Source organism: Centruroides vittatus, unplaced genomic scaffold, assembly GCF_030686945.1.
Source record: "Centruroides vittatus isolate TY-2023 unplaced genomic scaffold, ASM3068694v2 scaffold_1015, whole genome shotgun sequence".
Taxonomy (NCBI): domain Eukaryota; kingdom Metazoa; phylum Arthropoda; class Arachnida; order Scorpiones; family Buthidae; genus Centruroides; species Centruroides vittatus.
Window position 1 is genome coordinate 4,290,515 of NW_027122666.1, and position 15,929 is coordinate 4,306,443.

The 15,929-nt window shown below is 25.2% G+C and overlaps 1 protein-coding gene across 2 annotated transcripts in view; it reads right to left on the reverse strand.

The window, feature by feature from the left end:
• The window catches only part of LOC136986337 (heterogeneous nuclear ribonucleoprotein F-like), a 36,109-nt gene that overhangs the window by 9,614 nt on the left and 10,566 nt on the right, over positions 1-15,929 (reverse strand). For both annotated transcript variants that reach the window (XM_067283841.1, XM_067283840.1), the window contains exons 3-5: positions 13,160-13,309; positions 11,701-11,844; positions 5,987-6,125 (exon numbers count right to left, since the gene is read on the reverse strand). In XM_067283841.1, the coding sequence (XP_067139942.1) occupies positions 5,987-6,125; positions 11,701-11,844; positions 13,160-13,309 (433 nt within the window). The remainder of the gene's footprint in view (positions 1-5,986; positions 6,126-11,700; positions 11,845-13,159; positions 13,310-15,929) is intronic.

Here is a 15,929-nt window from a genome sequence, read left to right on the forward strand (position 1 = left end):
TCAATTTTGTTTTAAATATAGTTTTAATAGTCTTAAAATAACAGATTTTGTTTATTAAACCTGGTAAATACCAGTTTAATCATTTAGCTAATAATAAATTATTAAAAAGAAACATATGAATATATTTTATCATCATTCTATTGTATCTTACTTATTTACAGATTAAAAGTTATTTTAGTTTAAATTATTAAAAACTTGCTTTACAATAACTAAAGTATAAGAAATATTTATTGTATGAAGAATAACAATACTAATGCCATATATTAACAACAAAATTAGTTTCTATTTTTGTTATATTAACAAACTGAAATTAATTTAATTTAATATTACTGAAGCAGATATTTCCATTACAATTAAGATTATAAGGTTATGTTGTCTTAAAAACTTAAGTATAAAAATACAGTAAGACCAGCTTAATGCGGGGGATATGTTCCTAGATGACAAAGTGCTAAATGAAACAGCGTTAAACGAGGTCATTTTAAATAGGGAAAGGGGAACATGCGACCAAAAATAAATAGATTTTACTTTCATTTTAAGTTATTTTTATATTAATTTGCATAATAATATATGTTAAATAACACACAATCATATGCATACAGAAATGTGAAGTTCATTGTTTGTGATGAAGGTTCTGACTCTTCTGAAATTCTTGTTTTTTGTGATAAAGTTGTGTAGTTTCATTTCACTTTCTTTTTCTTTCCTTAAGCAAATGTTGGTAGCATCCAAAACATCTTGTCTTGCTTTTGCACTTTTCAAAATCTGGATTATTCGCTACAATTTGATCAATGATTTTGGTTATCATTACCAAACTTTTACTAAAGAAATTTGTAGAGAAATTCTTTGGGTTTTTCATTTTCAGAATCACTATTTTCCAGTTCTATATGAATTCCTTGTTCTGCCAGTTCTTGAAGGTCATTGTTGGTAAGGCTCTCAACAGAAACCTGCAATAACTCCTCAATATCCTGCTCATCTACATCTCCTAGTTCTGCTGTATCATTTAGGTTGACAATTTGGTCAACAATAGGTTCTTCTCATTGAGAATTCTTGGATACTTTCAATCACAACTTCTTCCCCACTCTGTTCATGCATTTGTCACTTAATTCTTGCCAAGCAAAGTCGATATTGCCTATGGCATCCATGACATTATATTTTTTCCAATAGCACACCAAACAAACATATATTGAAGGAAAATACGACCAATTGCCATCTTTTACTGATTGGTTTGTGTTCGGGAATAATCGTATTATATACAAATCAATAAAATGTCGCATTAATTTGAATCGCATAAATTTTGAGCTTTTTTTAGGCTTTGAGAAGACCGCATCATATTGAATCAACGTTAATCGAGGCAGCGTTAAGCGGGGTCTTACTGTATTTAAACATTTTATATTTTTATTGAATATCTTCTCATATCAGCAACTACATTAAGCAATCTATAATACAAAAATATTAATATAATTGTTAGTAATAAATAAATTACTATTTATTCTATTAGTTTATATGTTCAATATTGATATATTAATATATATTTAAATTCTGTATAGCTACTAGATTACTAATCACTTAAGATTAATTTAATAGCTAACATAAAAGTATTAGAGTACTTTTAAATGTAAAATAAAATATCTTTATTCCCATTGAATAAAAAACAATATATTATTTTTATACTTAAGAAGTGTGTGCGCACTTTGAAATTTATTATTCTCTAAAATTCTGATTTTAATGTGCAATAATAATTCTTACATTCAAAGATTAAAAGTTTGAGTGTTAAATTGAACATTAAAATGCTTCTTATTAAATAAAAAATTTAATAGTAAATCTTTCAAATAGAATAGTTAAGATGTAATATTTCTAATTATAAAATCAGATATATAAATCACTGAAAAATAAAAATAATAATATTAATAAGTCCAAATTTATAGATAATTGTGACACATTACAGTTATCAACTATATACATAACTAATATAAAAAACATACTTTGGAAATAATAATATTAGTAGAATACTATTATTATTAGATTCTATTTTGAAAATGATAACCAATATTCAGAAAGAAATATTTCATAAATAATATTTAATAACTTGTTTTATATATGCAATTACTTGACAATGTAAAAATATTTGTGTGAGTTTTTAAATAATATATATAAATTTTCATTACATAATCTGAAGGAAAAGAAATCAAAAATACATCCACTATATCTATTAATAAATACAACACAGAAAATTTTAACAGATTTAGCATAAATATTTTCAAAGTTCTTAAGTTCTTCAAATGAAAATTTGAATTTGTACCTGGAAACAAAATATTTTGGTTCTGAAAACACTTATGCTAAATAAATAGATTTATTTAGTCTGTTAAAATTTACTGTCTTGTGCTTCTTCAGTTGATCAAAAATAATAGGTATGTCTCAGCATTTGCTTTATGTAAACAGAAAAAGGATCATATAATCTATGTCAGGAGGTGGCCAACAAGTCGATCGCGATCGACCGGTCGATCGCCAAGCCAATTTTGGTCGATCGCTAGCGATGTCTTGACTTAATGTATTATATTTGTAACCTAACACAACTGTATGCATGCAGTTATGACTCAACTCATAAGCAGTGAGTGCGCTTCGTACCGAAACAGTGTATAAACATAGTATGTATTTCACACTTCTCCCTCCCCACTTAGACTATGCCTATGACAACAAGTCGATCGCGACACATTTTTCCGATAAAAAGTAGATCTTATGTGCACAAAAGTTGGCCACCCCTGATCTATGTTAATAAAGAAACAAATTTTTTTTGTATGTTAAAATTTAAATTACCATATTTTTTAAACAAAAGCTTGTATACTTTTCTGAATCTGTTTGATTTACTATGTATAATAACATAACAAATGCTAATGTACGGAGTGAAAATTACACAGTAAACATTTTTCTCTGTATTAAATCATTAATTTTATAAGATACCCTACTAGACAACCTTTTCATTATTAATTACAGAAATGAATCATTAACTTTAAAAAATAAGGGGGAAAATCTTTCTCAGAGATTGTAAATTATTACAGTATAAACATAATATATTTCAGATTAAAAACAAATTAGAGAGGTTGAGATGCAAGTACAAATGTTAAACTTGTATGGCAAGCAGAAGTACATGTTTGACGTTTTAGGTCCAAGTAAAAGACCTTGCGGCGCTTGTTCACAATATCACGTGACTCAGTGAACACTGTGCATTGACTCACAGGAAATTTGTTGAAAAAAAATGGCAGATACATTTAACATCGAGGGTTACCAGCAAAGGTAAATAAACAAATTAAACTGTTTAAAAGTATTTATAGGATGTGTAATAACACTAAATAATTATTTTTAATTAGCGTTGTCCCCCCTATTGTACGATAGGATTACCTCATACTTTTGTTGAGGGAAGTAGTGGCTTACGTAAATTTGAAAGCAGCTCGGAAAATTAATTTTTAGAAAATTTACAAACATATTACGCTGTTGATGGTAAAAGGTGCTGTGGAAGAACAAACCTACCTTTAGAGAAGCTATAATGAAGACAAATATTGGTAAATTTTATATGCACTTCACATCACTTGCTAAAAAATTGAATAATTAAATAATTTCTGGATTAAAATTGTCTGTTTCTTTGTAATATTATTTGTAAATGCTTAAATAATCATTATTTTAATAAAATATATCATAATTTTAATCACAAACACAAAAAAATGAAGAAGTTTAAGCCGATCATCTACTTGCCATTCTAGACATAGCAAACACCATTATCGACCCTATAGAATTGCCAGATGGCAGCACTCGTCCCTCCGCCATTCACATTTTGGGCTGAATACGTGCACCTCAACCTCTCTTTTAACTATTCCAAAACCTCTTTCGAAAAAAGAATCAAATAAAGAAAGAAATAGAAATAACTAACTCCTAAAACAAAAATTGACATTTATCTTATTACACAATAAGATCAAATACAGTTTCTAAGTGAGAAGTAAAATTTGGTAAATGATTCATATATGTACTTATTAATGCTTTATAAATTAATGAAAATATTTGATCTGTTGATATCAATTTCTCCTGTTCTATAACAACTATTTTTACATAACCACCTTACAGAAATTATATTTCAATATCAAGTTATTTTTAGATAGGAACAATCCCAATTGTCTTTATCTAAAAGTAAAATCATTTGTGTGAAGCAACTAGATTAAAAATTTAAATATTAAACATCATATAATAGTTTATAATTTTTTCATTTAGAAGTTACTTGTGATGAGCTAATTTTTATTTTTAAATAAAGAGAACACATTGTTCAGTGTTGTAACTGTTTAATTGTTGAAAAAATTCTTTAAAATAAAAAAAAAAAAATTACAGTAACACTATGACTATAAATCATTTTGTTGATTTATAAACTTATAAAATATCAATTACCATAGAAACTTTTTGATTTCTTTTCAATCATTATAAAAATTATGAAAATCAAAATTTATTCAACGTTGCCATAGTTTATAGTTAATTAAGAATAAAATAATTAGACAACTTTCTACATAATGTTTTATCATTAAAAAAATATATATAGAAGTCTTCTATTTATATTATGCCTGTTAATTTTGTTAAATTTATATTGTTTTCTTTTCCTTATGATTCTGTGTGATTGTTTTTTCATACAAAGTATTTATTTGTTAGTGAAGATGTCAATATTTTCAAGATAAATTTAATACAGTATCTACAACATATAGAAGTTTTATGCAGCAATAATCCCTTTTGTGTTGTGTTCATGAGTTTTCATATCAAGGATTTCACTATTAATTTCAAGTTTTAGCATCAAGCTGATTGAATATTATACATTATGAATAATTATATAGCCTCATCTTTCAGAAATTTTTAATACAACTTTAGTTTTTAACAATATTGAAACTAAGAATATCCAAGAAAAAAAACCAACTTATTACTTAATTAATCTTATTCTTCAAGATAAAAATATAATAAGAAAGAAATAATGTATTAATGCAAAAAAATTTGATTGTAATACTTTTAAAATAAAAGAACAGATGGAAAATTGCAATACGGCCACTAAATTTTTTAAATCATTCAATATTAAATAATTTATTCTTTTCACTACAGTTTCATTATTATTTATAATACATATTATACTCTTACAATATATTATGCTCTTAATTATTACATAAATGCAATGTCTATTAAGTAATTGTTTTGTTTATTGCATTATTGTAGCATTTCTGAATATTGATAAAAATATTTCTTAATTTTTCTGTATTATGTATTACCATTTTTATGTTATTGTCAAATTTTAAATATGGTACATTTTTATTCCTATTTGTTATCTAATAAGTTGACTAATAACTGTTGTTAACAATTGTTATCTAATAAGGAAATTTAAAATCAAATATTAAAACCTTCTTAATTCTTTCTGTGAATGATATTTATTTATATTTATCTGAATTATCGTTATATATTAAAATCTAATAATAATAGTATTAATTAATATAAATTCATTCATTATTGATAGTTTTGTAACAATGATTATTAAATAAAACAATTCTCAAAGACAAGACAATCAACTTCAGTTATTATTAATATATGAAGATATATTTATTTAATTTCACTGATTAATTTTTTTCATTAAAAAATATAATTTGAATTTTTTACATTATAAATTTAAATAAAATTTCAGAATATAAATTAAAAAATTTAATATTTTTAATTGCAAACATAAATTATCTTCATTCTATACCCAAGAAATCATTGACAAAAGAGAACTTCACCATGCTGTATCTGTAATAAATCTCAATTTAATGATTCCCAAAGTATTTGAAGATTATTTTAAGATGTATTTCAAATATACTTATAAATCATTACGAAAGACATATAATTAGTTATTAAGTCATATTAAACATTTGAAAATCATAAACAGTAAAACAACAGGCCCATATGACGGTAAGAAACCCGCCTTGCAGCCCGAAAATCCCACCTGTGCCCAATTTTTTCCTTGTGTTTCCCCATCGCCTTTTCAGCTATTGCCCGTGAAGCAAACTGCACATAAGCCTCCCCAGTACTTCTCCCCTGGTAGTCAGTTGGTAGGGATATCCCATTTGGTACAATCTCCAACCCTTTAATTGAAATCCAACCCAACAGAAGTTCATGTGATAGTTAACAATTAAGAAATATCTTGTTGTAGACAATTGAAATGATATAAATTTAATATTTATATAATTTTTAAACTATTCTAATTATATCTAAAGATAGAAGATGCACAATAAAGAAAAATTATTTACAAGCAATGCTAAAATAATTGAAATAAAATTTTTATAAAGTAATTATTATTTACATTAAATTCAGTAACAAAATATTTAGGTTATAAAATAAAGTTTTGTGCATCTTTATCTTTAATTTATAAAAAAAAATAATTGATAAAATCATTTGAAATAAAACAAACCTGCTATTATCTTTAGACATTGTTTTTTATAAATAAAAACTAACTTATTGACTTAGGTTATGAATTATTGAAGGAAATTCAATTTTAAAATTTTAATATATCTTATCTAATGAATACTATTTTACTAAACTAGCCACAAATATAAATTTATTTTTCTAAATTCAAATATTTATGTAATTGATATATATAACAAATTAACATTTATATTTAAAGCTACCTTTTCAAAGCTAATTTTAATTCAATTAACATAAATATTTTATAATATTTTAAACATGAAATTTATCCTAATTAAAAATATAAGAATTTTCTAAAGCCACAAACTGCTGTAAACACTATAATTAAAATTTTCTATTTATTGTTTCCGAGATCAACACTACTCTTATAAATGTCTAAAATAAACTAGCAATTCAAATGTGTTATTGAATTATTTACTAACATAATTTCTTTAAAACTATATTTAAATATAATCTCTAAATACATATTTTAATATTAATATCTATTATATTTAATGTAGAATTATTTTAAATATTTAAATAATAAATGTCTTATAGTCTGTGCATGATGTTTTTAAACAGAATGATTCTTGAAGAATCTTTATCTGGTAATATGAATGTTGAAGACTGCCATTCAAAAATATCTTTCAGTATGTTATTTGTGCAGGAATATTATGACACAAGATAACTAACAAGGAGAGGACATGGCATGGCTGACTACTCACTGATTGTAATCAACTTGAACATAGTAAAGGTAGATCAAAAATGAATGAGTACATGGTCCACGGTTTTCATCCAATGTGCCTTGCAAACATTAATTTTTAATGTTTAATTGAAAAGTTTATAGCAAATGGTTATAAGCTTAATAGACGATACATTCCACAAGCATTGCATAGCATAGTCTATTAAATGATCATTAATTAATGGCAGCTGCTGAACAGATATTGTTCTGGCATTGATTCCCAAAAATTTTTTAAATATTTCTTTTTAATTTTTAATATTTTTAATTGAGGAAAAACTATAGAATTTTTACATTTGCATATTTAATAAAATATTCATGTCAACAATTGGAACCATCATTTTAACCTTCATATTTCTAGAAGTTTCAGTTTTGGTTTTATTTTGAAGTAAGATGAAGCAGGATCTGAGGTTAGTTGTAAAATTCAAAATAGTAGTAGTAATAGTAGTAGAATTATTAGAAAGCAGTATAAGTATTAAAACTTGTGAAATGGCAGTGTCATAGAAAATCTTTGTAATTAACCATCAATGAGTAAAAAATTACCAACAACCAACATTGAAAGCGATGACTTTGCATTTATTGCATCGTATGAAAAACAGGTTATTACGGATGGTTTGAAATTTTGTACTCAAATTTTGGAAAAGTTAAATGTTACCAAAGGACCAGCAAGTGAAACCATATCAAAAAAAGCAACAGCTTTAGATGAAAAATTTGCCATAACTATTACTGACATTTTGAAAAAATGGGATTTTGACAAGATAGAAGAATTATTCCTGCCAGAAGACAACATCCCAGAAAACGATAATGGAAAAGATATTCTGTACAGTTCTGAATCATATTCACCAGAAAAATCACTTCCATCTAGTAATACTTTGTATTCAATTGTGTTGGATAGTAAAGATTATGAGCTGGAATCTAAAAAAATCGAAAGCAGACTACATATCACTTAACACAAAAATTAAAAGTCTGAATTTGGTAATAGAGAAAATGTGAAGCAGTTTTACATGTAAGAAATATTTGTAAAAACATGTAAGAAATATTTATATCTTACATGTTTTTACAATACATAACATCCAACAAATTGTTAGCCATTATAATAAAGTTTAAAAATTAACAATAAGATATATGGTAAATACACTATGTCATTTATTTCTGATTATTTATACAAGTATTTTATTAAATATACAAATCAAAAATTCTGTAATTTTTACTCAATTAAAAATAAAAATATTAAAAAAATTTTTGGGAATCAATGCCACAACAATACCTGTTCAGCAGCTGCCGTTAATTAATGATCATTTAATAGACTATGCTATGTAGTGCTTGTGGAATGTATCATCTATTACGGCTTATAAACATTTGCTACAAGCTTTTCAATTTTCAAACATCAAAATTAATATTTGCAAGGTACATTAGATGAAAATCTTAGACACATATTCATTCATTTTTGATGTACTTTCACTATGTCCAAGTTGATCAAAATCAGTGAGTAGCTAGCCGTGTTCTCTCCTTATAAGAGAAAGAAGAACAGTAGTGATGATAAGAGAATAGAATTAGAAAAAAAACTACAGATTTTAATATTTATAATTATTATATCATCACCAAATGCAACAAATTGAACAGATTGAAAATTTAAGGTTTAAAGTTCAAAATTTTTCTGGAAGGATTCAATATGTAATCTATAGATATATATAAAGTATACATGCAAATTATTTTAAAAAGAAGTTATAACATTGTGTTTAATACTAAATATGTTGCAACAAGATTAAAATGTATTAACACTAAAGATCAACTATAGATCAGAAAAAGATCAGAATTTATTGTAAATTCAAGAACAAGGAAATTACAACAAGATTTTGAAAATTTATAAATCTATGAAATAAAGCTACTTTTACATAAAAACTTTCTTATATGACACTAACAAATAAAAAGTATACTAAGCTTTAACCACAATATGACAATGACAGAGACAATTACAATAATGTCAAAATTTCTGTATCCCTGAAATACTTCAGAAATTTTATTGTCATTTCATAAAAAACTAAATGAAATTAACATTTACTCACTATCAAATATTTTATTGAGATTCCTGAATGTAAAGACAGTTGATAAAATAACATATTTTTGAAAAATACATAATTGTATAAATGTTTTCAAGAAAAACAAAAATTAATTATAAAATCAAAAAGAAATTATCATATGTTTTAGTTGAAATTTGATACAAATAATTTATATGATGATAATGCAAAATTCAAATTTGAGCAATATTAATCAAATGTATTAAATACATTTATATAAGATTTAATTTGAATATGGCCATTAAATTACTAATTGATGAAAGTATTTTAATGAAGAATGTATAATGTAGGAAATATTTAATAAATTATTATTAGGATATACATAAAAGTCTTCTTGTGAAATTTTAAACAGATTTGTACATATATTTATACAAAAAGAATAATATTCAACTGTTTTGTCTAAAAATAATAGCAGGTTACTATGGTTATATAAATATATAATTATAGTATATCAAATTTAAAATGATTTTTAATAAAAAATTATTTCAAATAAAGAAATTATAAAATAAAAATTAAGTTTGTTAAATGCTACACACAGCAAAATACTTAAAATAATTATTGCAGTTTGATGTCTAATAGAAAATACTGCAAATTTCATTTAATTCCAATTTAAAAATTATTAAAATCATTATTTAACAATGATGCAAAATAAATTTTATTTAAAAGCATTTCAAATCACAATAGTAATCCTCAATAGAAATATATACATATATTTTAAAAATTACTCATATAAAAAAAAATTTAAGAGATTACACACACAAACACAAACTTCAATATATATACCTAAAAAAAAAAAAAAAAAAAAAAAAAAAAAATTCTTCTTAAGTGCATTTTATTCATTATTGGCATTTACAATTTTTTTTTAAAACTCATCTCTACCTTTAAATTACACCTTTTGCTATTTTATAATAATTAATAATATAAAAATTATTTTAAAAATAAAATCTTATAACATGACATCATACATAATTTTAACTTTGAGCTAAAATGTATTAGTATTTTTTAAGCTTAAAAATCGCTATTAAAAAATATTTATTATTATTCAACAAAATAATTCTTTCTTGAATTTGCTTTATGTCTGGTTGTCTGAAATTTCTTATCTATGTATGTATATTCATGTGTCTAAAAAGATACACAATTATTTACAATGTATAACTTGTGTAGGGTTGATGAGAGACAAGAAGGTCTGAAATGCATTCCCCAGTTAATATAAACCAATAAACATTGATATCTTAATCGAGCTAAATTTCCTATTCTGTGTACAATAAATCTAGTATTTACAACAAATGTTGATGGCCATTAATAAAACTAACAAAATGACTCTTTTTGTGTTTTTGTTGTTATTTAAATTTTATATAGTATAACTGAACTAAAAAATTGGACTTTCTTCTAATGCCCTTAACCTCCTGCTATTCAAATGCTGGAAACTTAACCAAGAACTATTGTCAGCTTTTATATTTGACATGTGTTATAACTACAAAGCTGTCTGCCATCTACACAAAACTTGATATTCATCACTAAACTGAAAGACAACTTTGATTACTTCTCAAATTTATTCTTAAAATTATCTTATTTATAAATTTAGAATTGAAAAAAATGTTTTTAGATTATACATTACAATATTTGTTATTTAAATTACTGAGGATTATTATTTTATTAAGCAGAAAATAACTATTATGTAAAATTTACTAAAATACTTTCATGATTTTAAACATATTTACTTTTTTTTAACAGATCTTTAAATGGAAAATAAAATAGCAACTGATACTAGGAAAATTTCAAGTAACACTACATACCTAATTTATTTCTTTCTTTTTATAGATTTAAGCACATATATTTCTTTAAACTATCAGCTTGTATCTTTTCATGAGAATATTACTAAATGTCCAAAAAGTAAATATGTATTGAAACTTAATCAATTTTCCATGTAGTATGTATTACAATTATGCTAAAAAACAAATTCCACCAACTACTATATACTTGCAGCAACCATTCATTGAAATAATGGGACAAACTTTCAGATAATAAACAATCATATTATCATTTTGAAATTTCAATGTATTACCTATTGGACATCCAATATTTATATTTTTAAATTCATTAAATAATGTAATTTTTTTAATTAAGAAATTTTAAGCAAAATATTTAAAAAATATGTTTTTCAAGCAAATTTGTTTTGAACTATAAAAAAATTTGAAAGAATAATGATTATACATTTTTAATCAAAATCTTTTCTTTGTCTTTTTTTTGTGCCTGCTTTTTTCACTTACAGTAATAAAATCAAATCAAAACAATTCTTTTTGCATCCAAAAAAGTATTATATAAGTTTCATATAGCATTTAACATACTTAAAATATGATTATTAAATAGGGTAAACAAAATTTTTTTTATCAAATTAAACATTTCATATGACTTAATACCATGAATTTTAATTTTTACCTGAAAAAAATTGAGCAATTTCTTCTTTTGAACATCCAAATGGCAAACCTCTTAAACGTATGCAGCCATCATTAAGTGAATCTTGTTGATGGGCACCACTTCTTTTAATGACCCATTCCATTTCACTCTTTTTTGATTTGAATACTAAAATAAAATTTATAAGTAAATTCATAATATGTATTCAATATAATTTTTATTTTCTTCCTTTCTTTTTGAATTTCAAATTTTTTAAAACATTTTCTTATTCTAATTTGTAATGATAAATATGCTAAACAATTAAATTATAATTAACACTATTATTAAAAATCCATATTATTATTTTATAAATACAATAGTCTTAATGTTTTGATAAAAATCTATCACTTAGATAGATTTTTTATCAAAACATTAAGACTATTTTGTTGCTACATTTGTAAATTTTGTATTTACATTAAATACAAAATTTTGTTGATTTTATACATGACATAAAATAAAAATTTGTAATTATTATTTCCTAAATGTATATCATACCCTCATTCTCTGCCTTTATTTATTATTCACATTGTTTTTTCTCAATGTTTCTGAAATTTGCTCTAATAGTCTCATTTCTGTAACTCAATATTTTTTCAAATATTTCAACTCTAATATGATCTTTAATTGGAATCATTTCAGAATGTTTAATTTTACTGCATGTATATAATTATTTCTGAAGTTAGTTATTTTGAAAGCATTTGAAAGTATTTAACCTTTTGGCACTTGTGCTATTGTAAAAAGTACACAATGTCATTTTTTTATTTTTATTTCTATAGAAGTGGAGTTAGGCTATTTCATCTCTTTTATATTCTTCCATCAACACTTCCTAGTTCCAAAGCTAGGTGGCAGGTGTTGTATTTTGTAAAAATGTGCATGCTCATGTGGAATTTTCCTTTGCATATTAGTTCTATTTTGTTGTTTTTATGTGGTCTTCATGAAGAATGTCTAGACATGTTTGAATGAATGAATTAGAAGAGCTAAAGCAAGTATTATCTAACAAAAGAAAGTGATTAAATGGATATTTTTTTTGTAAAAGATTATCTACAAACTGCAAAAATTAAAATAAAAGTTCAAAAAATGATAGTAAATAAATGTAATTTAAAGTGTACTGTTTACCATTTTTCAATTTATATTATAATAATTTTGATTGTGTAACAAAAAAATCAATTTCTAATTAGGTTTCTTCAAGTTTATTAAGAGACAATGTAATAAATTTATATTTTAACAACAGACTACACTAGTGTTAATAAAGAGGTGAGTGCCAACATTCCATCGTTTTCTTTCAGCCTTGCATCTGAATGAGCCATAACTGCTAGTCCTACCGAATAAATAAATAAATAAAACTTTTTTGATTGTGAATAGCCTGTAATATTGACAACAAAAGTGGGACACATTTTTACATAAACACTGTTAATCAGAATAACAACACACAACAGAAATACTGAACCTTCAATATAACGATGGCCCATATGCTGATTATTTTTATCTAATCCTTTCTTGAAATCTTCTTCAGATGCCATTTCCACATAAGCTTCTCCACTAGGTCTTCCTTCTCTAGATAATGTCATATGTATACCATTGGTCTTTATGGTGCAACCTAAAAATATAAATCATATTTAAATAAACAGAATATTATGAAAATTTTGTATCAATTCATTTATAAAAAAATTTAAAAATCAATGTTTTTAAATATGAAATTTCTGAATTTAGACTAAATAAAGTTTGGAATTCTATTGTTTAATGCAAAATTACATAAATATCAGTAATATGGCACATTAAAAGTTAATTTCTAAATTACACCTATTTGACTTCAAGATAACTCTTATTAAATAAAAACATATACATTTAAACATATTTCATTCTTGATAATAGTATTACTCAATGTCTAATTAGCAAATAAACTTTCCACAGACATGATACCCAAGCTTATAAGCTTTATTCTACCTAAAATGATTTATAATTATGCCATTAATAATAATAAAAATTCAGATTCATATTAAAATTTAACACATTTCAACTCAGAATTCAACTCTGCTGAAGCTTACTAACTTAAATTAAGTAATATTTTTTGAATAAATTTCAAGCAACCAAGTCCATCATCAAGAAAAACAACAAAGTTGATTCTGTAAATGTGAAATTTTGATGGTAAGAATGTCCAGACACTCCTCCCCTAATAATTTTGTAAACAAATGTACATTTTTGTTTGATTTGTTGGCATAATGTCATAACTGGAACATTGTTTGTTTCTGTCAGACTGACATTCCCAACAGGGAATTTACAAATAATATTCAAACATACATCAATAACTGTTGATGAGAGAGGTATACACATCATTTGATTTAAAACAATAAGTCCTAAAATCAGGAAAAATATTACTATGCTCCAAGGCAAAAGACTATCTCAAAAAACCACTGAAAATCATGTTGTATGCTTGACATCATACTTTATTACATAATTAAGTGGCCACCATAATTAGTGCAACACTTGGGAAGTGCATACTGAGTTTTCAATTTGAAGCACTATTTAAAATCAAATATAAAGCAAAAATAGGTAAACTGCACACTATCTGAAAGTAAATTTAATGAGGATTTCAACTAAATTAACAATTAGCAGTTTTACAAAAGATTTTATCCTTTTGAATGTGTTAAATGAAATTATTACAAAACTATAAACAACAATAAATTCATTAGAAACACTATTGCTAAACATGATATTACATAATGGAACATTAGATCTTTAAGACAAATCAATATTTGATAATCAACTGTTCTATTTTTAGAGCAATTTACAATTGAGTTCAAAATTAAGTCAAATGAACCTATTAACATATGCCATCTTCAGATTTTGAAAACATTTGTTCAATGAACAGCTTTTACTCATTAAACAGCAAGCATTAAGTGTTATAGTGTAAGATTGGCATCTCTCTTTGCTAAGTGCACTTTGTAAATACTCAATAATCCTTTGCTTTGATGACCATTTTACAGTGCTTGGGCAATGTATCAACTAATTTTACAAGCCCAGTCACATGACCAACATTAAGCCATGCATGGATGTCAACTTCAATAAGTTCAATATTTTGTTTCTGGGGCTTTTCTTCCATATTATTGCAGTCAGCCTCTTCCACAATTTCTCAATAGAAGTATTATCTGGAGATTAAGCAGGTGAAGAGAATTTCTAGATGTTTCTCTGCTAACAATCACTTAAAATAATAATTTTTTTATGCGGTCAACAGGGACCGCATAAAAAAAGTCTCACATAGAAAATAACTCAAAACCGTACGAAATAGAATTTATTGACAACAGATGTCAGCACTTGACTGCATCGTCTGGTCTATCGTCTGTTTTACATATTTTTGTCCAGGTGGTGTTTTGTTGACTTAAAAAGTAAATTATTTCATTTTTCGCATATTCATGCAATAATATTACTATAATAAGTGCATTTATGCTATAATAAGTTTATTTAGCTATAATAAGTCAACGTAAGACATGACGAATCGCACGAGACTAGTCGCCAACTATACCGCACAAATTAAAAATTCGCATTAAAAAAAATGCACAAATAAAAATCGCACATAAAAAGAGCGCATAAAAACAGGTTTGACTGTATTTTGTTTCTGGGGCTTTTCTTCCATATTATTGCAGTCAGCCTCTTCCACAATTTCTCAATAGAAGTATTATCTGGAGATTAAGCAGGTGAAGAGAATTTCTAGATGTTTCTCTGCTAAAATCACTCATAAAGTCATCATTTTGAATGTGTTCAGATCATTCATAAAAATGAAGTCATTGTCATGGAAAAGCTCAGCTTCAGAATGCAGCAATTTCCATTCCAGCACTTCAAACAAATTTTGTACCATTCACTGCCTCCATGTGCATCTCACCACACTAAACACTGATAGGCAAGCCCAGATATCATCTTTAGAAGATGCCTGTTATTAGGAATAATACAGGTAGGTATGAACTATTTATTTAGTCATTGTCAAATCCACACGTTGCCAGTGGTGTGGGAAATTGAAAAACAGTCTCTGTCTATAAAAAACAATATAAAAAGGGGTCTTGTATGCTTGGGATCTTGAACAAAAAGAGATCCCAAGGGCACAAAAATTCCTTTTGTTTAATTCTTATCCAGCCTGCCACTAGCTTTTCACTCTTTTTTGCTAAAATTATCATAACTGCTCTAATATCAAAGCAATGGTAGGTGAAATAGTGGAGTTTGTTCTT